Source organism: Aethalodelphis obliquidens, unplaced genomic scaffold (genome assembly GCF_003676395.1).
Source record: "Aethalodelphis obliquidens isolate GAN/ISIS:26980383/991018 unplaced genomic scaffold, ASM367639v1 scaffold50, whole genome shotgun sequence".
NCBI classification, from domain to species: domain Eukaryota; kingdom Metazoa; phylum Chordata; class Mammalia; order Artiodactyla; family Delphinidae; genus Aethalodelphis; species Aethalodelphis obliquidens.
Genome location: NW_020837994.1, coordinates 4,637,255 through 4,660,462, shown reverse-complemented (window position 1 = coordinate 4,660,462; position 23,208 = coordinate 4,637,255). Strand labels below are relative to the sequence as shown.

Genomic DNA, 23,208 nt, shown 5'->3' with positions numbered 1-23,208 from the left:
AAAAAAAAAAAAAAAAAAAAAAAAAAAAAGAAAAGAAAAGAAAAATGGGTGTAGGGTTGGGAGAATACAAAACAGGTCCCTAAACAGACGACAGACCTTGTCCATTTACCTGCATACAGTCAGCACTGAAGTAAGTATAACAGTAACCCCCACCCACCCTCTCCAGCCCCCAAACAGGCAAAACAGTTGTCTTCTCCATGGTGGTTCAACACCTTCCAACTTGAAATAAGTGACAGTCTTTTATTTCCTGTATATTTTTAAGGAATTAAAGAAACATCCATTCTGTATAACTCTTAATATACATTCTTATAGGCAGTGTTCCCAGATAGCCCGTCATAATAGTAAGTTGACTCTGTAGTTATATCAGAGAACATTGCTACAGTAAATACTGAGTGTCCACTATTAGCAAGGCCCTGAACTTGGGAGATACTGTAGGAAATAGAAAGATGAATCAGACTTTGTTTTTGCTTTCAAAAATCTTGTAGTTTTACAGAACATCCACCCCAAATGAAATAATGTTTGTGAAAGTTCTAATGTAAATAGTAAAACATTTACTTGGTAATATACTAGGCATAAAGCTTGTTGTTGCTTTGTAAGATATGTGTACTAACAATCTGAATCTTCCTTCTCTTGAGTATCCTCTGCCAGGCTTAGCTGCAGCTTCATCACCTTTCCCGTGAATTATTGCAAAACAGGCTTTAGTGGGTCTGCTTGACCTCGGAATCTATACTCCTGTCTGTCTTGCGCAGTGCAATAGAACTGTTTTTCATCAGTACTTCCAAATGCTTGTTGAGTCCTCGTATTTATGAGCCATGACCTACTTTCATGGCCTTGTCTCTACCCACCCCCACCACCCAGCACTCATGATCTAGGATTCTAAGGGCTCAGCATGAAGAGCTCCTCTATTCGCCTTCACATTGACAGAACATACCAAAATATTCATATCCCCATTGGTTTTCATAATCTGTTTTTCTTGAAATACTCTTTATTTACCTCTTTTTCTGGTAAAACCTCATTCATCCTTTAGGTCCTAGCATAAATGTCACCACTTGAATAAAACTTCTTTGATCGCCCTTCATCCATTGGCTGTATAAGGGTTTCTCTCCTCTGTATTTTCATAGTAGTTCATAGATATATCAGTTACTCAGTTTGTAGATGACTCTGACGGCTTTCTGCCTCTATAATTATTTGTTTTCATGACCATCTCGCTCTCTGAATTCTGAACTTCTTAGAGCAGAGACTGTCTGTTAATTTATCTTTGCCCTCCAAATACTAAATGTGCTCAGTAAATGTTTCATTTAGTCCTCTGGAAAGAATATTATATACAAAATAGTCGGACATATTTAAGTATTAGATCAGGGGGACTTGGTGAGGTGTAATTTGAGTATAATAAAGGAGCTGAATGATTTCTAATTCTCAGTCTAGGTTTTTTCCATAGCTTGGTTGGTGATAACTGACCTAATTGGTGTCTTAAATGTATTAACTAATTTCACCATAAATTACTAGAGATACTAATTCCTATTTCTTGGCTGAAGCACAGAACCTCCTAAGGATAACGGTACACCCATCTAAGGCTTGTGAGAATTGACTGAGTTAATATTTTAAAGCAACTGGAATAGTATTGTCACATGGTAAACACACAATAAATGTTAGCTATTATTATTATCCTGATAAGAATTTATAATGTTCTCTGAGATGTGTTGTGTTGCCTATAGAAGTTATTGGTGGTTATCTTAAAATAATAGTACTTTAAATTAAGGTAAAAACATTGTTTTTCTATGTCTTTCATGTATTCATCAGATATTTGTTTTGTACCTGCTGTGTGTCTCATACTTTGTCACAAGCTAGGGATACAAAGATGACTTCTCAGAGCTCAGCCAAAAAATTCTTCTTGACTCAGATTTGAAAAGGTTTAAGTAAAGACTGTATATGGGGCTTCCCTGGTGGCGCAGTGGTTGAGAGTCCGCCTACCGATGCAGGGGACACGGGTTTGTGCCCCGGTCCGGGAGAGCGGACCACATGCCGCAGAGCGGCTGGGCCCGTGAGCCATGGCCGCTGGGCCTGCGCGTCTGGAGCCTGTGCTCTGCAACGGGAGAGGCCACAACAGTGAGAGGCTTGCATACCGCAAAAAAAAAAAAAAAAAAAAAAGACTGTATATGATCCAGTGGAAAGATCTCTGAACCAGGAGTCATAAGCTTCAAGATTCAGCTCAGTCACTAACTTTGAGAAGGATATTTCTTAGATGTCTAATACATACCTCAAACTCATTAGGTACGAAAGAGATCTCTTTTCTCTCAGGTATTCCTTTATATCTTCGTTAAAAGCACTTTCATCCTTCCATTTGTTCAAGGCAAGGAAGTTAGATGTCACCTTTGGTTTTTCTTTCCATTCACCTTCCATATCTGTTCTTTCAAAAGTCCTGATAATTCTACCTTTGAAATACAGCTGTCTACTTCTTTCTGTTCCCACTACTACCACTATAAGCCGTGTCATCATTATCTCTTGCCTTAAAATTGGTTTCTTAGTTTCCATTCTTTTCCCTCTGCAATCTATTTTACACACAGCAGCCATTTTTGAAACATAAATCCGATCTAATTATTCCCTCATGTAAAATCCTCCCATCATATTGAAACCCTCCTACCCTGTTGGGGGGAATGTAAATTGGTGCAGCCACTATGGAAAACAGTATGGAATTTCCTTAAAAAACTAAAAATAGGGGCTTCCCTGGTGGCGCAGTGGTTGAGAGTCCGCCTGCCGATGCAGGGGTCACGGGTTCGTGCCCCGGTCCAGGAAGATCCACTTGCCGCGGAGCAGCTGGGCCCGTGAGCCATGGCCGCTGAGCCTGCGCGTCCGGAGCCTGTGCTCCGCAGCGGGAGAGGCCACAACAGTGAGAGGCGCGCGTACAGCAAAAAACAAAAACAAACCAAAAAAAGACCTAAAAATAGAGCTACCGTATGATCCAGCAATCCCATTCCTGGGCATATGCCTGAAACTAACACAATATTTTTAAATTTTTTAATTGAAGTATAGTTGATTTACAGTGTTGTATTAGCTTCTGGTGTACAGCAAAGAGATTCATATATATGGTCTTCATCTTCTTTTCCATATGGTTTATTACAGGGTATTGAATACAGTTCCCTATGCTATACAGTAGGACCTTGTTGTTTATCTATTTTATATATAGTAGTTTGTATCTGCTAATACCAGACTCCTAATTTATCCCTCCTGCTATCCCCTTTGGTAACCGTAAGTTTGTTTTCTATGTCTGTGAGTCTCTTTCTGCTTCATAGATAAGTTCATTTGTGTCATATTTTAGATTCCACATATAAGTGATATATCTTATGGTATTTGTCTTTCTCTTTCTAATTTCACGTAGTAGGATAATCTCTGGGTCCATCCATGTTGCTGCAAAATGGCATTATTTCATTCTTTTTGATGACTGAGTGGTATTTAATTGTATATATATGCCACATCTTCTTTATCTGTTCATCTGTCGATGGACGTTTAGGTTGCTTCCATGTCTTGGCTGTTGTAAATATTGCTCCTGTGAACATTAGGCGTGCATGTATCTTTTCGAATTAGAATTTCCTCTGGATATATGCCCAGGAGTGGGATTGCTGGATCATATGGCAACTCTTTTTAGTTTTTTAGGAACCTCCGTACTGTTTTCCATAGTGACTGCACCAGTTTACATTCCCACCAGCAGTGTAGGAGTGTTCCCCTTTCAACACAACCTCTCCACCATTTAACACAATAGTCTGTATGAGCTATGCTCTCCCACCCCCACCCCCACCCCCCCACACACAAAAAAAAAATTGTAAAAAAATCCATCACATTTGAAATTAGATTTTAATTTCATACCCTGGCCTACATAAATTTGGCCTTTGGTTACCTCTTCAACTTTATCTTTTGCTGCTTTCCCTCTTATTCTACTTCACTTATACTGATCTTGTTTTGTGGTTTTATAATATGCCAAACCTTAAGGCTTTGTGCTTGCTGTTTCTTCTGTCTGGAATATTCCTATGCCAGGTCTTCATGTGGCTGATTTCTGTTTTATCAGTCATGTCTCAACTTTTTGTGTCAAATGTCAACTTTTTTAAATGAGGCCTCCCCTGAGCCCCCAATGCAGAGTAGCACTCAGACTTTCCTCTTTCATAGTATTCTATTTTATTTTCAACATAGCCTTTGTCTCTACTTGATATTTTCTTATGTTCACCTATTTGACTGCCTCCTAGAATATAAGCTCCATGGTGGCAGGTTGGTTATTTTCTTTACCGTGGTATTCCAGGTCCTAGGCTAGTTCCTGCCGTAGAACAAGTACTCAATAAATATTTTTGGAATCGCTGGGTAAATGAATCTCTTTAAATTTCATGTCTCTCAGTTAAAATAAAGGTTTTCATCTGAATGATATTCAGGGACTCCTCCATCAAAGGTAAACAATGGCAGACACTAGTTAAAGGCTGTAATGACTGATTTTATTCAATAACTACGGTGGTAGTGTTAGTGCAAGTTCATGTGCCCGACGCATAGCGAGGCCAAACACACCGAGGCATCGGAGTTTGGAGCAGAGAAAGGTTTATTGCAGGGCCACGCAAGTAGACAGGTGGCTCAAGCCCTAAAAAGCCAAGAGCTCCCCGAAGGGTTTCAGCAAAGCATTTTTAAAAGCCAGGTTGGGGGTAGGGTTCTCAGGGTATGTGATCAGCTCATGCACAATTCTCTGATTGGCTGGTGGTGAGGGAACGGTGGAGTCACAGGGGTTAACATTATCAGTCCTTAGGCTCCAGGAGGCCTGGGCCTATGTGCTCATGGTCATCAAGTAGTTAACATCTTCCATTTGGTGGGGGTTTTTCACAACTCAGGAAATGTGCATCAAATACTGTTACCTAGGTACTTCAGAGAGGAGCTAAAGCAGAGGATATGGGGAAAGGGCTGTCCTGGGAAGGCCCCCATGAGGTCCTACTCGGTTACAGTAGTAGATGGAGCTTGAGCTTAATTTCAATTTGCCCAGAGGTGGCTGGTGTTTTAAAGGGAGAATGAGGGAGTTGGGGAGATGGTAATGAGGGAGTAAAGGGGTCAAGCAGGGTTAGGGAAATTCAAAAATCACAAACACCTGGTATGAGAGTTGGTCAAAGTTAGCTTGATTTGGGCTTTTGTGCCTGCTAACTATGCAAGTTACTAGACTTCTACCTCCCACAGAGTCTGATGATTACATACAAAAGGAATGGCTTTCAGGTCCTTGAGGACACCCTGTCTTGTAGGAGATACATACACATCTCAGAGGGACAGAGGAAAGATTTACAATTTTAAGTTTATTTTTAAAATTAATGGGGGAATTCCCTGGCAGTCTCGTTGTTAGTACTTGGCGCTTTCACTGCGGTGGCCCAGGTTCGATTCCTGGTCGGGGAATTAAGATCCTGCAAGCTGCGCAGCATGCCAAAAAGAAAAAAAGGAGATGAGGGACCTAGATCAGGTATTGGCTGGAACAAACAATAAATTCTTTTGGCAACCTTGAGTTTTCTAGACAGCAGTGAGGGAGGAGCAGGGTTGTGCTAGGGACGTGTCCTTAGGCTGATAGAAGCCATGCTAGAGTTTGGTCTGCTCTCTCAGTGCAGGTGTTTGGGTATTCATGCTGAGAGTTTTTGCAGTTTTTCTGTACCCCTCCTCCTTTTTAATGCCTTATCTTTCGAACTGCCAAAAAGAGAGGAGTTACTGGTACTTCCATTGTGTATATGAATCTAAGATTAATATGTTAATGATCTCACTGAGATAAATTCTGTGTATTTGCTGTGTAGGCATGTGAAACTACCTTTCTTATAAATATTGAGCCGATGTGAACTTTTAAATGCCCCCCACGCCCCCTCCCCTTTATTTTCCATCCTCAACCTTGTTTTTCTCTGTGTAGAAGAAGTTAAGAAGAACAGACACAGGGAGTTTTGGAGTGATAGCGAGCAGCCAGCCAAGAGGTCTCCAAGGCTGAATGGCATTCAGCCTTGCAGGCCCGGGACATTTGATTTTGTGTATTAGAAAGACTGTTCCTTAGGCACCATACAGGGGGTCGCAACAAGATGTGACCGCTCATTAACTACATTTAGAGAGAGTCAAACTTAAAACCAGTATTATGGAATTATAACTTATGGTGATAAATATGAATGTTTTGGACATTGGAACATTCTCTAAAGAGGAATTGCATGCAAAACCAAATTATTATTATATATTGATACAAGGCTGCTTGGTTAGAATCAAGTTGGAACATGGGGAGTTAATGTGAATTACCAATCTACTAGGGATCCCCTTGCTTTAAGGTCCCAAGAATAACTGTCTAGACAGTCTCTGATAAACAAAGCTAATTTCTGGTTCTCTAGGCAGACTGTGGCCCCTGGGTCAAATCTGGCCTGCTGCTTGTTTATGTATGGCTTGAAAACTAAGAATGGTTTTATATATTTAAATGGTTGGGAGAATGGTTGATATATGAAAATTATATGAAATTCAAATTTCCTTATAAAGTGGTATTGTAATACAGTGAAGCTTACTTGTTTATGTATTTTCTGTGACTGCTTTTGCACTGTAACAGCAGAGTTGAATAGTTGAAAAAGAGGCCATATGGTCACAAAGCCTAAATTATTTCCTGTTTGTCCCTTAGAAAAAGTTTGCTGACTCTTGGTGAGATTATATAGTCCTGCATAAGAATTATTTAAGTGTCATTTAGAGTACCTTTTTTATTTGCAGGTTTTATTTGCAGTATTTACTTCGTGGTAACAACAGGTTAGGGCTACTTGGGCAAATCTAATTAATGTGCCTTTGGTGGGGGGGGGGAGTACCTCAAATGGCACAGTAGTATGTCTACATTGCCCTTAAAGAAACAGAAAATGAATAGCATGTTTATCTCTGAATATCAGCACAACAGAGGTTTTACACCCTAAGCATTGTAAATGAAGGTCAGTAAATTGAAGCTAAGTAGTGAGGAAGCAGAGGCTTATATCTTAATTATCTCTATATCTACCTCTCTTTCTCTTTCCTCCCCTTTCACACAGTAAATGATAATCAACAGTTGTTCAGCTATATTTGGTGTCTGACGCTGTGAGCTGTTGGCCATGCTTTGGAGCTGTGTCATTCTCAGCCCCTTTGGTGAAACTGAACTTCCCCACACTCAGCTTTAGCCTACATCTTCTTCTAGGGGTATGGTATACAGTAGAGCACTCAAGAAATGCTTCATCCAAATCATAAGCTTGGCTCTGTGTTGTTGGCTGTCCTTCTGTCAGATTTTTTTAAATTGAGATATTATTCACATACCGTGAGATTCACTCTTTAAAAATATGCAATTCAGTGTTTTTAAGCATATTCACAAGGATGTGCTCTATCTTAACTGTAGAACACTATCATAATTATAGAGCATTTTTGTTACTCTGAAACGAAATCTGCCCATAGCCACCACTGTCTGTTCCTCCCTCTGCTTACCCACTAGCAACTGCTAATGAATTTTGTCTATATGGATTTGACTCCTGTGGAAATTCCATATACAAACTTCCATAAATTTGTGACCTTTTATGTCTGGTTTCTTTCACATAGCATCGTGGTTTTTTGGGTTTTTTTTTTTTTTTTGGCGGTACGCGGGCCTCTCACTGTTGCAGCCTCTCCCGTTGCGGAGCACAGGCTCCGGACGCTCAGGCTCAGCAGCCATGGCTCACGGGCCTAGCCGCTCTGTGGCATGTGGGATCTTCCCAGACTGGGGCACGAACCTGTGTCCCCTGCATCAGCAGGCGGACTCTCAACCACTGCGCCACCAGGGAAGCCCTAGCATCGTGTTTTGATGTTCATCCGTGCTGTACAATATATCACTACTTCATTCCTTTTCATGGATGCATAAAATCCCATTGTATTTATATTCCATGTATTATTTTATTCATTCATCAGTTGATGGAAATTTGGGTTGTTCCCACCTTTTGGCTATTATACTGTGATGTTTTCATTTTTTGGGAGTACATACCGAGGAGTGGAATTGCTAAGTCATGTGGTAACTCAGTGTTAACATTTTGAGGAATTGCTAAACTTTTTTTTACAAAGCGGCTGCACCATTTTACATTCCCATCATTTGCTATTATCCTTTTTTTAAAAAAATTTATTTAATTTATTTATTTTTGACTGCATTGGGTCTCCGTTGCTGCGTGAGCTTTCTCTAGCTGGCGGCAAGCAGGGGCTACTCTTCGTTGCGGTGCGCAGGCGTCTCATTGCAGTGGCTTCTCTTATTGCAAAGCATGGGCTCTAGGCACGCAGGCTTCAGTAGTTGTGGTGCGTGGGCTCAGTAGTTGTGGCTTGTGGGCTCTAGAGCGCAAGCTCGGTAGTTGTGGCGCACAGGCTTAGTTGCTCCACAACATGTAGGTTCCTCCCGGACCAAGGCTCGGACCCATGTCCCCTGCATTGGCAGGTGGTTTTTCAACCACTGCGCCACCAGGGAAGCCCCTATCCTTCTTTTTGATTACAGCTATCCTAACAGGTATGAAGTAGTATTTCATTGTGGTTTTGATTTGCATTTCCCTAATGACTAAGGACATTGACTGTCTTTTCCTGTGCTTATTGGCCATTTATATATATTCTTTGGCAAAGTGTCTATTCACATGTTGACCTTTAGGTTTTAATATAATCATTTGAGGTCTTCCTTGTATAATATTCCAGAAATTTCCCTTATTCTGTATATCTCAATTTTTTTTCTCTACAAAATGTAGTGCTATCAGTCAGAGGAAGTATGGTATTCCAGAGAATGGAGAGCTCATTCTTCCTTTTTGCCTTTGAAGATCCCCCATGATATAGTTCCTTGCCATACTGCATTCTGTCCTAACTTGGTAAAAAAAAAAAAAGATGACACCGGTACAGGAGAGGAAAAGGGTAGCCCTCCCAGGAGGGCCAGCCTGGTCTTATTCCTAGGTTGAGGTGGTTACATAAAGCAGTTTCACTTGCCTGTTTGTTTTTCTCCTGCCAGTGTTTCTAGCTAATTGCCCAAGCTCCCAGATAATTTCGTGCCTTGTATTGGTTCTTCTCCCTTGGCCTTCATTATACTCTTTGTTCCTTGGATTGGAAAAAGAGCATGAAGTTTCTAGGTACTTTTTATCATTTTTTATACCTATTTCACAACCTTTAAGGTCAGTATTATTACTGCTCCCCTTTTATTGCTGAGGAAACTGGCTCACAGAGGTCATAAAGCCCATGGTGCATCGCCTGATAAGTGGAATGGTTATCCAGATCTTCTTTCCTCATCCTTTTAAAGTGTCTCTGGTTTGCTTGCAATGTTTGTATGAGAAGAGAAGCCTAGAAATTTAAGTTAATGCCACATTATAGAAGGTCTCAAATGCCAAGCAGTGGAATCTTTACCCATAATTAGGAGGATTTTGAGTTGGAGAGTTACTTGAATAAAAATGTGCCTACAGTTTGGCATGGTTTTTTTAGCTTGCTTCTGTTGTAGGCATAGAGATGAATAAACTATTGTCCTTGCCGTCGAGGAACTTCTAGGCTGTTTGGAGAGGTGGAATCAGATAATTACTTGCATTTGGGAAAATGTGCCACAAAAGTGTATATAAAATTCTTGAGAGCAGAGGAGAAAGCTGCAGGGATCACTGCTTACCTTAAATTCAATCATCAGACAGTAGTAAACATTTCTGGTATATTTAAGTAGTGGGCATTTCAGGGTGGGATTGGATTCAGTTGTGTTTGGTATAAACTTTTTCCTTTATATATTAACAAAACTGTTAACATAATTGTACAACAAAACTACCAATGTAAATTTAAATTGCTTTTATGTATTAAGACTTTAACTTTCTCTGACAGATATGTCAAGAGTTTAACAGCACCTGGGCATGGGAGATGGAGAAGAAAGGCTATCTTGAAATGAGTGTTGAATGCAAGTTAGCACTCTTAAAGGTAATAAATTTATTATTTGTTACAGTTATTTTAATTAAAAAATTCACTTTTGACTCCTTCTGGTTGAATTGGGAAATAACTAGAAAGTAGACTTTTGGTGGGGGGCTTACGCCTGCAGCATGTGGGATCTTAGTTCCCCGACCAGGGATCGAACCTGCACCCCCTGCAGTGGAAGCACCGAGTCTTAACCACTGGACCACCAGAGAAGTCCCCAAGTAGACATTTTCACTGTTAGCGGAAAAGGACAATAGATTTTTCTTTTTCTTGTTTATTGTTTGGTGATAAAACTGTTCTTTAAATTACTGTTTTGGGTTATTTTTCAATATACAAGTATATCTAGGTTTAATGATCGCTGCTTGTAGGGACAATAGTAGAATGGGTAAACCCCACATTAATTTTATGCATTATTTGCAGCCTTCAACAGTCATTGTTAACAAATATGGTAAACTGTGGTTAATCTTTTACTGATTTACTAAATTAGTAATTTGATCATTAGTTTTCCAGATGACATGGGGCATGCCAGTGTGTACTTAATAAAAGTCTCACATAACCAAACCTACTTAATTAAAATAGGTCTTCTCAAAGTATAGATTTATTTTCAAGTTTGAGTTCCCCTTTTTCTCCTTGCTTGCTTCAGGGTGTTGGCCCTAATTATTAGCAATGTGGTCAGCATAATGAAGGGGAAAACTACCTTTATAGAAGAGAGTCTACGGGCCTAAACACCACAGGCAAAGGCAAAGAGGCTATGATAGGAACGTCATGTATTATTTGCCTGGGCAGATAGGTTCAGGGAAGAAATCTGACTTTATACACTAATCATACACAAAAATTTTAATTAAAAATCAGTTCTTCCAATTTGGTGATGTCTTTTTTTTTTTTTTAAAGAGAATTCCGCAGAGTAAGTTATCGATAAGACTGCCTTCCTTAAAAACTGTATATGTCTCAAGCTTTCAAAAATAGATAGCCATTTCAAGAATGAAGTTCATCTAAAAGCTTTAAGAGAGAAGGAGTGATTGAAAATTTTATACCATGAACAAATTTGGGAAACTTTAGTACAAACAGACTCATTGCTTTAAAATATAACTTCACTTTTGTGTCATTGGTTGGGTTAAACCTATAAATTTCTGTAATACAAAAATTAAATGTTAACTTAGAAATTTATGTTTTAAAGTTGGTTACTGTAAAGTAAGTGTACGAAAGGGGAGAGAGGAAAGTGAAAGATGGATAAAACTAAAAGTATTCTTTCTCCTATCCCCAAATCTGTTCCTTGGTTGAACATATCACATTTATTTTCATGGAGAAACATTTATGGGGTATTTTAAACCATGTCATGACTATTTTCCAGTACCTCTGTGAGTGTCAGTTTGATGACAATCTCAAATTCAAGAATATTATCAATGAGGAGGATGCCGATACCATGCGTCTCCAGCCAATTGGCCGTGACAAAGATGGCCTCATGTACTGGTACCAGTTGGATCAAGATCACAATGTCAGAATGTATATAGAAGAACAAGATGATCAAGATGGCTCTTCATGGAAGTGCATCGTCAGGTATCTTTTATTGGAATTTTTTTCATGTTTATTTGCATGTTTCTTACTTTGGTCTCTTCTCTATTGGAATATAATCTCTAAAGCTGGGTGATCCTTTTCTTTTGATGGGATTGGGAATTTCCAGGACCTAGCCTAGTGCCCAGCATAATACCCAAAGCAGGTGCTCAATTATTTGTCAAATAAATATATTTAGCAGTGTGGTCCATATCAGGACAAATACCTTGTACTTTGGAAAGCTGGAATCTGAAAAATAATGATGCATAGGTAATATGCACACAGAAACTCATCGTTGGAAAGAAATGTAAGAAAAACATTATATATATATTTTTTGGCTGTGGTGCACAGCTTCGGGATCTTAGTTCCCAGACCAGGGATCAAGCCCATGCCCTCGGCAATGAAAGCCCAGCGTCCTAACCATTGGACGGCCAGGAAATTCCCAGAAAAACATTATTTGATTTTTATTTAGCTATATAGTTTTCTATTAGGCATTATTTGTTTATTACTCATTAATGTGGCTAATTCATCTGACACTTAACTATATTTTCAGTTTTTCCTGTTCATACATTTCTTTACTGAGGTCTGAAGAAATCTGAGGAACATTCTACTTTTTTTGTCCTGATCTTTTTTTTTCTATTCTCAATTTCTTTCGTTTATTTATTTATTTTACTTATTTATTTTTGGCTGTGTTGGGTCTTAATTGCTGCACGCAGGCTTTCTCTAGTTGTGGCTAGCAGGGGCTACTCTTTGTTGTAGTATGTGGGCTTCCCATTGCGGTGGCTTCTCTTGCTGCAGAGCACAGGCTCTGGGCGCACAGGCTTCTGTAGTTGTGGCTCACGGGCTCTAGAGCACAGGCTCAGTAGTTGTGGCGCAAAGCCTTAGTTGCTCTGTGGCATGTGGGATCTTCCCAGACCAGGGATCAAACCCATGTCCCCTGCATTGGCAGGTGGATTCTTAACCACTGTGCCACCAGGGAAGTCCCTCTATTCTTAATTAATTTTTTTTCTTTTACATCTTTGTTGGAGTATAATTGCTTTACAATGTTGTGTTAGTTTCTGCTGTATAACAAAGTGAATCAGCTATATGTACACATATATCTCCATATCCCCTCCCTCTTGCGTCTCCCTCCCATCCTCCCAATCCCACCCTTCTAGGTAGTCACAAAGCACCGACCTGATCTCCCTGTGCTATACCGCTGCTTCCCACTAGCTATCTGTTTTACATTTGGTAGTATATATATGTCAGTGCTACTCTGTCACCTCGTCCCAGCTTCCCCTCCCTGCCCCATGTCCTGAAGTCCATTCTCTATGTCTGCGTCTTTATTCCTGTCCTGCCCCTAGGTTCTTCAGAAACCTTTTTTTTTAAGATTCCATATATATGTGTTAGCATACAGTATTTGTTTTCCTCTTTCTGACTTACTTCACTCTGTATGACAGGTTCTAGGTCCATCCACCTCACTAAGAATAACTCAGTTTCGTGTCTTCTTATGGCTGAGTAATATTCCAACGTATATATATGCCACATCTTCTTTATCCATTCATCTGTTGATGGACACTTAGGTTGCTTCCATGTCCTGTTATTGTAAATAGTGCTGAAATGAACATTGTGGTACATGACTCTTTTTGAATTATGGTTTTCTCAGGGTATATGCCCAGTAGGGGGATTGCTGGGTCATATGGTAGTTCTATTTTTAGTTTTTTAAGGAATCTCCATACAGTTCTCCATAGTGGCTGTATCAATTTACATTCCCACCAACAGCACAGGAGGGTTCTCTTTTCTCCACACCCTCTCCAGCATTTATTGTTTGTACATTTTTTCATGATGGCCATTCTGACCAGTGTGAGGTGATACCTCATTGTGGTTTTGATTTCTATTTCTTTAATGATTCCTGATGTTGAGCATACTTTCATTTGTTTGTGGGCCGTCTATATATCTTCTTTGGAGAAATGTCTATTTCGGTCTTCTGCCCGTTTTTGGATTGGGTTGTTTGATTGATTGATTGATTGATTGATTGATTTATGGGTATGCGGGCCTCTCACTGTTGTGACCTCTCCCGTTGTGGAGTGCAGGCTCAGCGGCCATGGCTCACGGGCCCAGCGGCTCCACAGCATGTGGGATCTTCCCTGACCGGGGCACGAACCCATGTCCCCTGCATCGGCAGGCGGACTCTCAACCACTGCGCCACCAGGGAAACCCAGGTTGTTTGATTTTGATATTGAGCTTCATGCGCTGCTTGTGTATTTTGGAGATTAATCCTTTATCACTTGCTTCGTTTGCAAATATTTTCTCCCATTCTGAGGACTGTCTTTTCGTCTTGTTTATGGTTTCCTTTGCTGTGCAAAAACTTTTAAGTTTCATTAGGTCCCATTTGTTTATTTTTGTTTTTATTTCCGATACTTTAGGACGTGGGTCAAAAAGGATCTTGCAGTGATTTATGTCATAGAGTGGTCTGCCTATGTTTTCATCTAAGAGTTTTATACTATCTGGCCTTACATTTAAGTCTTTAATCCATTTTGAGTTTATTTTTGTGTATGGTGTTAGGAAGAGTTCTAATTTCATTCTCTTACATGTAGCTGTCCAGTTTTCCCAGCACCACTTATTGAAGAGGCTGTCTCTTCTCCATTGGATATTCTTGCCTCCTTTGTCAAAGATAAGGTGACCATATATGTGTGGGTTTATCTCTGGGCTTTCTATCCTGTTCCATTGATCTATATTTCTGTTTTTGTGCCAGTGCCATACGGTCTTGATTACTGTAGCTTTGTAGTATAGTCTGAAGTCAGGGTGTCTGATTCCTCCAGCTCCATTTTTCTTTCTCAAGATTGCTTTGGCTATTCAGGGTCTTTTGTGTCTCCATACAAATTTTAAGATTTTTTTGTTCTACTTCTGTGAAAAATGCCATTGGTAATTTGATAGGGATTGCATTGATTCTGTACATTGCTTTGGGTAGTATAGTCATTTTCACAGTGTTGATTCTTCCAATCCAAGAACATGGTATATCTCTCCGTCTGTTTGTATTGTCTTCAGTTTCTTTCATCAGTGCCTTAAAGTTTTCTGCATACAGGTCTTTTGTCTTCTTGGGTAGATTTATTCCTAGGTATTTTATTCTTTTTGTTGCAGTGGTAAATGGGAGCGTTGCCTTAATTTCTCTTTCAGATTTTTCATTGTTAGTGTATAGGAATGCAAGAGATTTCTGTGCATTAGTTTTGTACCCTGCTACTTTACCAAATTCATTGATTAGCTCTAGTAGTTTTCTGGTAGAGTCTTTAAGATTCTCTTTGTTTAATATCATGTCATCTGCAAACAGTGACAGCTTTACTTCTTCTTTTCTAATTTGGATTCCTTTTATTTCTTTTTCTTCTCTGATTGCCGTTGCTAAAACTTCCAAAACTATGTTGAATAATAGTGGTGAGAGTGGACAACCTTGTCTTGTTCCTGATCTTAGAGGAAATGGTTTCAGTTTTTCACCATCGAGTACGATGTTGGGTGTGGGTTTGTCATATATGGTCTTTATTATGTTGAGGTAGGTTCCCTCTATGCCTGCTTTCTGGAGAGTTTTTATCATAAATGGGTGTTGAATTTTGTCAAAAGCTTTTTCTGCATCTATTGAGATTATTATATGGTTTTCCTCCTTCAGTTTGTTAATAAGGTGTATCCCATTGATTGATTTGCATATACTGAAGAATCCTTGCATTCCTGGGATAAACCCCACTTGATCTTCATGTACCATCCTTTTAACGTGCTGTTGGATTCTGTTTGCTGATATTTTGTTGAGGATTTCTGCGTCTGTGTTCATCAGTGATATTGGCCTGTAGTTTCCTTTTCATGTAACATCTTTGTCTGGTTTTGGTATCAGGGTGATGGTGGCCTTGTAGAATGAGTTTGGGAGTGTTCCTCTCTCTGCTGTATTTTGGAAGTATTTGAGAAGGATAGGTATTAGCTCTTCTCTAAATGTATGATAGAATTCGCCTGTGAAGCCATCTGGTTCTGGGCTTTTGTTTGTTGGAAGATTTTTAGTCACAGTTTCAACTTCAGTGCTTGTGATTGGTCTGTTCATATTTTCTATTTCTTCCTGGTTCATTCTTGGTAGGTTGTACTTTTGTAAGCATTTGTCCATTTTTTTGAGGTTGTCCATTTTATTGGCATTGTGTTGCTTGTAGTAGTCTCTCATGATGCTTTGTATTTCTGCAGTGTCAGTTGTTACTTCTCCATTTTCATTTCTAATTCTGTTGATTTGAGTCTTCTCCCTTTTTGTCTTGATGAGTCTGGCTAATGGTTTATCACTTTTGTTTATCTTCTGAAAGAAGTAGCTTTTAGTTTTATTGATCTTTGCTATTGTGTCCTTCATTTCTTTTTTATTTATTTCTGATCTGATCTTTATGATTTCTTCTGCTAACTTTGGGAGTTTTTTGTTCTTCTTTCTCTAATTGCTTTAGGTGTAAGTTTAGGTTGTTTATTTGAGATGTTTCTTGTTTCTTGAGGTAGCATTGTATTGCTATAAACTTCCCTCTTAGAACTACTTTTGCCGCATCCCATAGGTTTTGGGTTGTCGTATTTTCACTGTCATTTATTTCTATGTAGTTTTTGATTTCCTCTTGTATTTCTTCTGTGATCTCTTGGTTATTTCGTAGTGTATTCTTTAGCCTCCATGTGTTTGTATTTTTTACAGTTTTTTTTTCCTGTATTTGATATTTGGTCTCATAGCATATTTGTTGAAAAAGATGCTTGGTATGATTTCAGTTTTCTTAAATTTACTGAGGCTTAATTTGTGACCCAAGATATGATCCATCTTGGAGAATGATCCGTGTGCACTTGAGAAGGTAGTGTATTCTGTTGTATTTGGATGGAATGTCCTATAAATATCAGTTAAGTCCATCTTTAACTGATAAAGATGGACTTAACTGATATTAAAGCTTGTGTTTCCTTATTTATTTTCATTTTGGATGATCTGTCCATTGGTGAAAGTGGGGTGTTAAAGTCCCCTACTATGATTGTGTTACTGTCGATTTCCCCTTTTATGGCTGTTAGCATTTGCCTTATGTATTGAGGTGCTCCTGTGTTGGGTGCATAAATATTTACAGTTGTTTTATCTTCTTGGATTGATCCCTTGATCATTAATGTAGTGTCCTTCTTTGTCTCTTCTAATAGTCTTTATTTTAAAGTCTATTTTGTCTGATATGAGAATAGCTACTCCACCTTTCTTTTGATTTCCGTTTGCATGGAATATCTTTTTCTATCCCCTCACTTTCAGTCTGTATGTGTCCCTAGGTCTGAAATGGGTCTCTTGTAGACAGCATATATACGGGTCTTGTTTTTGTATCCATCCAGCCATTGTATGTCTTTTGGTTGGAGCATTTAATCCATTTACATTTAAGGTAATTATCGATATGTATGTTTCTATTACCATTTTAATTGTTTTGGGTTTGTTTTTGTAGGTCTTTTCCTTCTCTTGTGTTTCCTGTCTAGAAAAGTTCCTTTAGCATTTGTTGTAAAGTTTTGTGGTGCTGAATTCTCTTAAGTTTTGCTTGTCTTTAAAGGTTTTAATTTCTCTGTTGAATCGGAATGAGATCCTTGCTGTGTAGACTAATCTTGGTTGTAGGTTTTTCCCTTTCATCACTTTAAATATATCCTGCCACTCCCTTCTGGCTTGCAGAGTTTCTGCTGAAAGATCAGCTGTTAACCTTATGGGAGTTCCCTTGTAGGTTTTTGTTGCTTTTCCCTTGCTACTTTAAATATTTTTTCTTTTTTTTAATTTTTGATAGTTTGATTAATGTGTTTCTTGGCATGTTTATCCTAGGGTTTATCCTGAATGGGACTCTGCACTTCCTGGACCTTCCTGGACTTGATTGACTAGTTTTTGACTATAATCTCTTCAAATATTTTCTCTTACCCTTTCTTTTTCTCTTCTTCTTCTGGGACCCCTATCATTTGAATGTAAGTACATTTAATATTGTCCCAGAAGTCTCTGAGACTGTCCTCAATTCTTTTCATTCTTTTTTCTTTATTCTGCTCTGCGGTAGTTATTTCCACTATTCTGTCTTCCAGGTCATTTATCTGTTCTTCTGCTTCAGTTATTCTGCTATTGATTTCTTTAGAGTATTTATAATTTCATTTATTGTGTTGTTTATCACTGTTTGTTTTCTCTTTAGTTCTTCTAGATCCTTGTTAAATGTTTCTTGCATTTTCTCCATTCTCTTCCTGAGATTTTGGATCATCTTTACTCTCATTACTCTGAATCCTTTTTCAGATAGACTGCCTATTTTCTCTTCATTTCTTTGGTCTGGTGGGTTTTTACCTTGCTCCTTCATCTGCTGCATATGTTTTCTCTGCCCTCTCATTTTTTTTAAACTTACTGTGTTTGGGGTCTACTTATCACAGGCTGCAGGTTCATAGTTCCTCTTATTTCTGGTGTCTGCCCCCAGTGGGTTAGATTGGTTCAGTGGCTTGTGTAGGCTTTCTTGCACAGGGACTGGTGCCTGTGTTCTGGTAGATGAGGCTGGATCTTGTTCCTCTGGTGGGAAGAGCCTTATCTGCTGGTGTATTTTGGGGTGTCTGTGAACTTAGCATGACTTTAGGCAGCCTCTCTGTTAATGTGTGGGGTTGTATTCCTGTCTTGTTAGTTGTTCAGCATGGGGCATCCAGCACTGGAGCCTGCTGGCCGTTGGGTGGAGCTCAGTCTTAGTGTTGAGATGGAGATCTCTGGGAGAGCTCTCACTGATTAATATTACATGGGGCCAGGAGGTCTCTGGTGGTCCAACATCTTGGACCCTTTCCCCTAATCTTTTTCGAAAAACCTTGATTTCTTATATTTGTATTGACAAATATATTTGAACGGAAACATTTAATGTAAAACCTTAAAATAAAACTTTCTTTTAAATTGATAAGTGACTGGGACTGTTATTCAGAATCTTTGTGTGTCCAATTTTCTGTTTTTGGTAATTAATTATTTAGAATTTATTCTTTTAATTCTCACAATTTATATTAAGTTTGAAAATATCGGGATTTATAACTACAGTAGGGATAAGTAATAGATATACATCCACTGGCTTATGAAAAAGTCCTTTAACTGTAACTCGTCTTTGTTTTTGCTCAGATTTAGCAATTTTTTGTCAGTGGTCATTTATTAATGTTTCGAAGAGATAATTCGTAGAAATTCATAATAATTGTTTGGGTCAGGGAGGCTCAACTTTCATGCCCTAAGGATAAACATTAAATGAGCTGTTGGGGGATTGTTTTATAAGCATCCTTTCCTCATATTATAATATGGTTTTCCATGTAGTTAATTTACTAAATTAAGATCAACAAAATGTTCCTGAAATAAAATATACTCACCATCTTTCCCTATGAAAACATACATTAAATGAGGTTCTGTTCGTTATGTTTTACCACCACTGCTAATTCCTATATCAAACTTGCATAGTTGTTAAAGACATATTGTCTTCTGCTTTGTAGATGAAGAACATATGGCAGAGAAAAATTATGTTTATTATTAATCAGTCATACACGCTTAAAACAACTTCTAGTTTACACTGTTTTAAGTAGATTATACCCTAGTGCATGATGTGAGAGAAAGAGCATTGATTTTATAGTTAATAACTGTTTGAATCTGGGTTCCTTTGCTTATCATCTGTAGGCAGCTTACTTAATTTCTCTGACACTCTTTCCTAAAATGAAGATGATAATACTTCCCTGTTAAATTGTTCTGAGAACTATAAGAGAAATCATACTAGGGCCATAGTACATGCTTGATAAAAATTTGTTCCTTTTCTCCCAGTTAAACTATTGTCTTTTCTTACAACTTCTATCCCCAAAGATTGAAACTTAGTTTCTTTATAAAAGAAATATTTATCAGCAGGAAGAAAAAACGGCAAATTTGCCAGGCAACTTTTTCCAAATATGCAGTAATATTTGGGATCATTAATAAAACATTGGGATTTTGACTCTGATTTCAGGTAATTAAAGCCGAATTCTAAACACCTGATTGTCACACTAATGTTCCTTTATTTCATTAAACTAATAGATTTCTATCACATGCCTACTTGTGTAACTGGCTCTGTGTTGAGCAATGGGGAATATGGTAGTGAATAGTACAGCTCTGACATCTCTAGATGAGCTTCATGCACCTTTGGATTCCTTTATATTTTAAGTGGTAGCTCTTAGTTGTAATTAATGTGTGTATTTTCCGGGGAAGTACCATTGTTTCGATAGATTCTCAATGTGTCCTGTGACACGACGGTATTTCAGTTAGCTTTAACTTGACATACTAGTACTATTTTGGACAAATGTAGTGAACCGTTTTATCCATATAGGTCTCATTTTTGTGAAGGCTTTGTGAAGAGAGGGCTTCCCTGGTGGCACAGTGGTTGGGAGTCCGCCTGCCGATGCAGGGGACGTGGGTTCGTGCCCCGGTCCGGGAGGATCCTGCGTGCCGTGGAGCGGCTGGGCCCGTGGGCCAGGGCCTCTGGGCCTGCGCGTCCGGGGCCTGTGCTCCGCAACGGGAGAGGCCGCGGCAGTGGGGGGCCCGCGTACCGCAAAAAAAAAAAGAAATGAAAAAGAGGACATCACTGTATATCCCATGGACATTAAAAGGGTAATAAAGGAATGCTGATGCTGTGAATAACTGGATTCCCACAGATTTGATAACCTAGATGAAATGGACCAATTAATTGAAAAGGACAATGTCTAAATCTCACAACAGAAGAATAGGTAATATGCACAAGTCTCTATTAAAGAAATTGGATCAGTAATTAACCTTCTAAAATGGAACACCAGGCTCAGATGGGTTCAGTAGTGAATTCTACCAAACATTTATGGAAGAAATTATACCGATTTTCTTCTGTCTTTTTCAGAAGATAGAAGGAGAGAGAATAATTCCTAACTAATTATGTGGGTCCAGCATTACCTTAATATGCAAACCAGACAAAGATATTATAAAGAAAGAAAATTATAGACTAGTATCTCTCATGAACATAAAGACAAAAATTTTCAAAAAATATTAGCAAATTAAAACCAACAATGCATAAAAAGTATAATACACCATGACCAAGTGGGATTTATCCCGGGTATACAAGGCTGGTTCAATATTTGAAAACCAGTTTTCACACATTACCAGGTTAAAGAAGAAAATATCACATGATCATGTCAATACATACATAAAAATCATTTGATAAAATTCAACACCCTTTCATGATTAAAACTCTCAGTAAAGTAGGAAGAGATGGAAACTTCCTTGATTAAAAAATATATATATTGGGAATTCCCTGGCGTTCCAGTGGTTAGGACTCTGCAGTTCCACTGCTGGGGCCCCGGGTTCCATCCCTGGATGGGGAACTAAGATCCCGCGAGCCATGTGACGCAGCCAAAAAAACCCCAAAAAACAAACAAACTGATTTGCTATGGAGGCAGAGAATAAATCCTAATCAGAATCGGAGGATTTCCAGTACTTGGCTTTCAACAAAAGTTAAGGGGCATCTAATAGTTTTGTTAGCTGAATATTTAATTTAAAATTATTTTTAAAAAAAGCTACAAAATCCTACACGTAACATCTATTTAATGAGGAGAAACTTGAGGTTTTTCCCACTAAGATCAGGAACAAGGCAAGCATATCTGCTCTCTTCATTCCTTTGCAACATCATACTGGAAGTTCTAATTAATGCAGTAAGATAAGAAAAGGAAATAAGAGATACACAGATTGAGAAGGGAGAAATAAAACTGTCGTTTTTTGCCAATGACATCATTTTCTATGTAGAAAATCTGAAAGAATCAACCAAAAAATCTCCTGGAACTAATTCGTGATTATAGCAGTGTTGCAGGATAAAATGTTAATACACAAATGTCAATCACTTTCTTATATACCATCAGTGAATGTGTAGAATCTGAATTTAAAAACATAGTGCCTTTACATTAGCTCCCCTAAAACTGAAATACCTAGGTATAAATCTAACGAAATAAGAAAAAGTGTATACGAGGAAAACAAAATTCTAATCAAAGAAATCAAAGAAGAATCAATAAATGGAGAGCTATTCCATGTTCAGGGACAAGAACACTTAATATTGTCAAGATGTTACTTCTTCCCAACTTAATCTGTAGATTTCACCGCAATCCCAATCAAAATCCCAGCAACTTATTTGTGGATATCAACAAACTGACTCTAAAACTTACAGACAACAGACCTAGAATACACAGTGTTGTAGAAGAACAAAGTTGAAGTACTGACAGTACCTGAGTCCGTAACTTACTATAAAACTATCATAATGAAGAGAATGTGGTATTGGCAAGAGAATAGACAAGTAGATCAGTGGGACAGAATAAAGAGCACTGAAATAGACACACATAAATATAGTTAACTTACATTTGACAAAGGAGCAAAGGCAGTACAGTGGAGAAAAGATAGTCTTTACAAATGGTGCTGGCACAACTGGACATTCACATGCAAAAAATTGAATCTAGACACAGAGCTTTACAACGTTTACAAAAATTAACTCAAAATGAATCACAGACCAACATGTAAAATGCAAAACTATAAAACTCCAAGAAGGTAACATAGAAGAAAATCTAGATTACCTCAGGTTTGATGATAACTTTTTTGATGCAATACCAAAGGTGCAATCCATGAAAGAAAGAATTGATATTCTGGACTTTATTAAAATTAAAAAATTTCTGCTCTGTGAAAGACAGTGTCAACATAATGCAAATATAAGCCACAGAATGGCAGAAAATAATTTACAAAAGACATATCTGATAGAGGACTGTTATTCAAAATATACAAAAAACTCTTCAAGTCCAACAGTAAGAAAACAAACAACCTGATTTATAATGGGCCAAAGACCTTATCAGACAGATGGCAAATCATCACAGGAAAAGATGCACCATGTCCTATTTCATCAGGGAAATGTAAATTAAGACAACAGTGAGGTATTACCAGACACTTATTACAGTGGCCAGAATCCAGAACACTGATAACACCAAATGCTGGTGAGAATATGGAGCAATAGGAACTTTGATTCATCGCTGATGGGAATGCAAAATGGCACAGCCACTTTGGAAGACAGTTTGCTGGCTTCTTACAAAATTAAACATTACCATATGATCCAGCAATCATCTTCCTCGGTATTTGCCCAAAGAAGTTGAAGACTTAACGTCTATACAAAAACCTGCACATGAATGTTTGTAGCAGCTTTAGTCGTATCTTGGCAAAACTTGAGAGCAACTAAGAATATCCTTCAGTAGGTAAATGGATAAACTGAGGTGTATCCAGACGATGGTATATTGTCTAAAACAAAACAAATGAGCTGTCAAGCCATGAACAGATGCGGAGGTTAAATCATATTAATAAAAGAAAGAAGGCAGTCTGAAAATAACTGTATGATTTCAACTATATGACGTTCTGGAAGACATAAAACTATGGAGAAAGTAAAAAGAACAGTGGTTGTCAGGGTTTAGAGAGGAATGAGGGATGAATCGGTGAAGCACAGAGAATTTTCAGAGCAGTAAAACTACTCTGTCTGATACTATTGTGATGATGGATGAGTGTTGGTATATATATGTCCAGACCCGTAGAATGTACCGCACTAAGGGTAACCGTAACGTGAACTATGGACTCTGGGTGGTAGTTGTGTGTCAGGATAGATTCATCTCATAATCTTAAGAATGGAGGAAGCTGTGCATTGGCATGGAATACATGTGAAATCTCTGTACCTTCTCAATTTTGCTTAGACCCTAAAACTGCTCTTAAAAAATTAAGTTCTTGGGCTT

At 38.4% G+C, this 23,208-nt stretch overlaps 1 protein-coding gene across 3 annotated transcripts in view; it reads left to right on the top strand.

Moving 5' to 3' along the window:
• RSF1 (remodeling and spacing factor 1) overlaps nt 1-23,208 on the top strand; it is a 165,566-nt gene that overhangs the window by 83,656 nt on the left and 58,702 nt on the right. For all 3 annotated transcript variants that reach the window (XM_027083495.1, XM_027083493.1, XM_027083494.1), the window contains exons 3-4: nt 9,817-9,909; nt 11,255-11,460. In XM_027083495.1, coding sequence (XP_026939296.1) covers nt 9,817-9,909; nt 11,255-11,460 — 299 coding nt within the window. The remainder of the gene's footprint in view (nt 1-9,816; nt 9,910-11,254; nt 11,461-23,208) is intronic.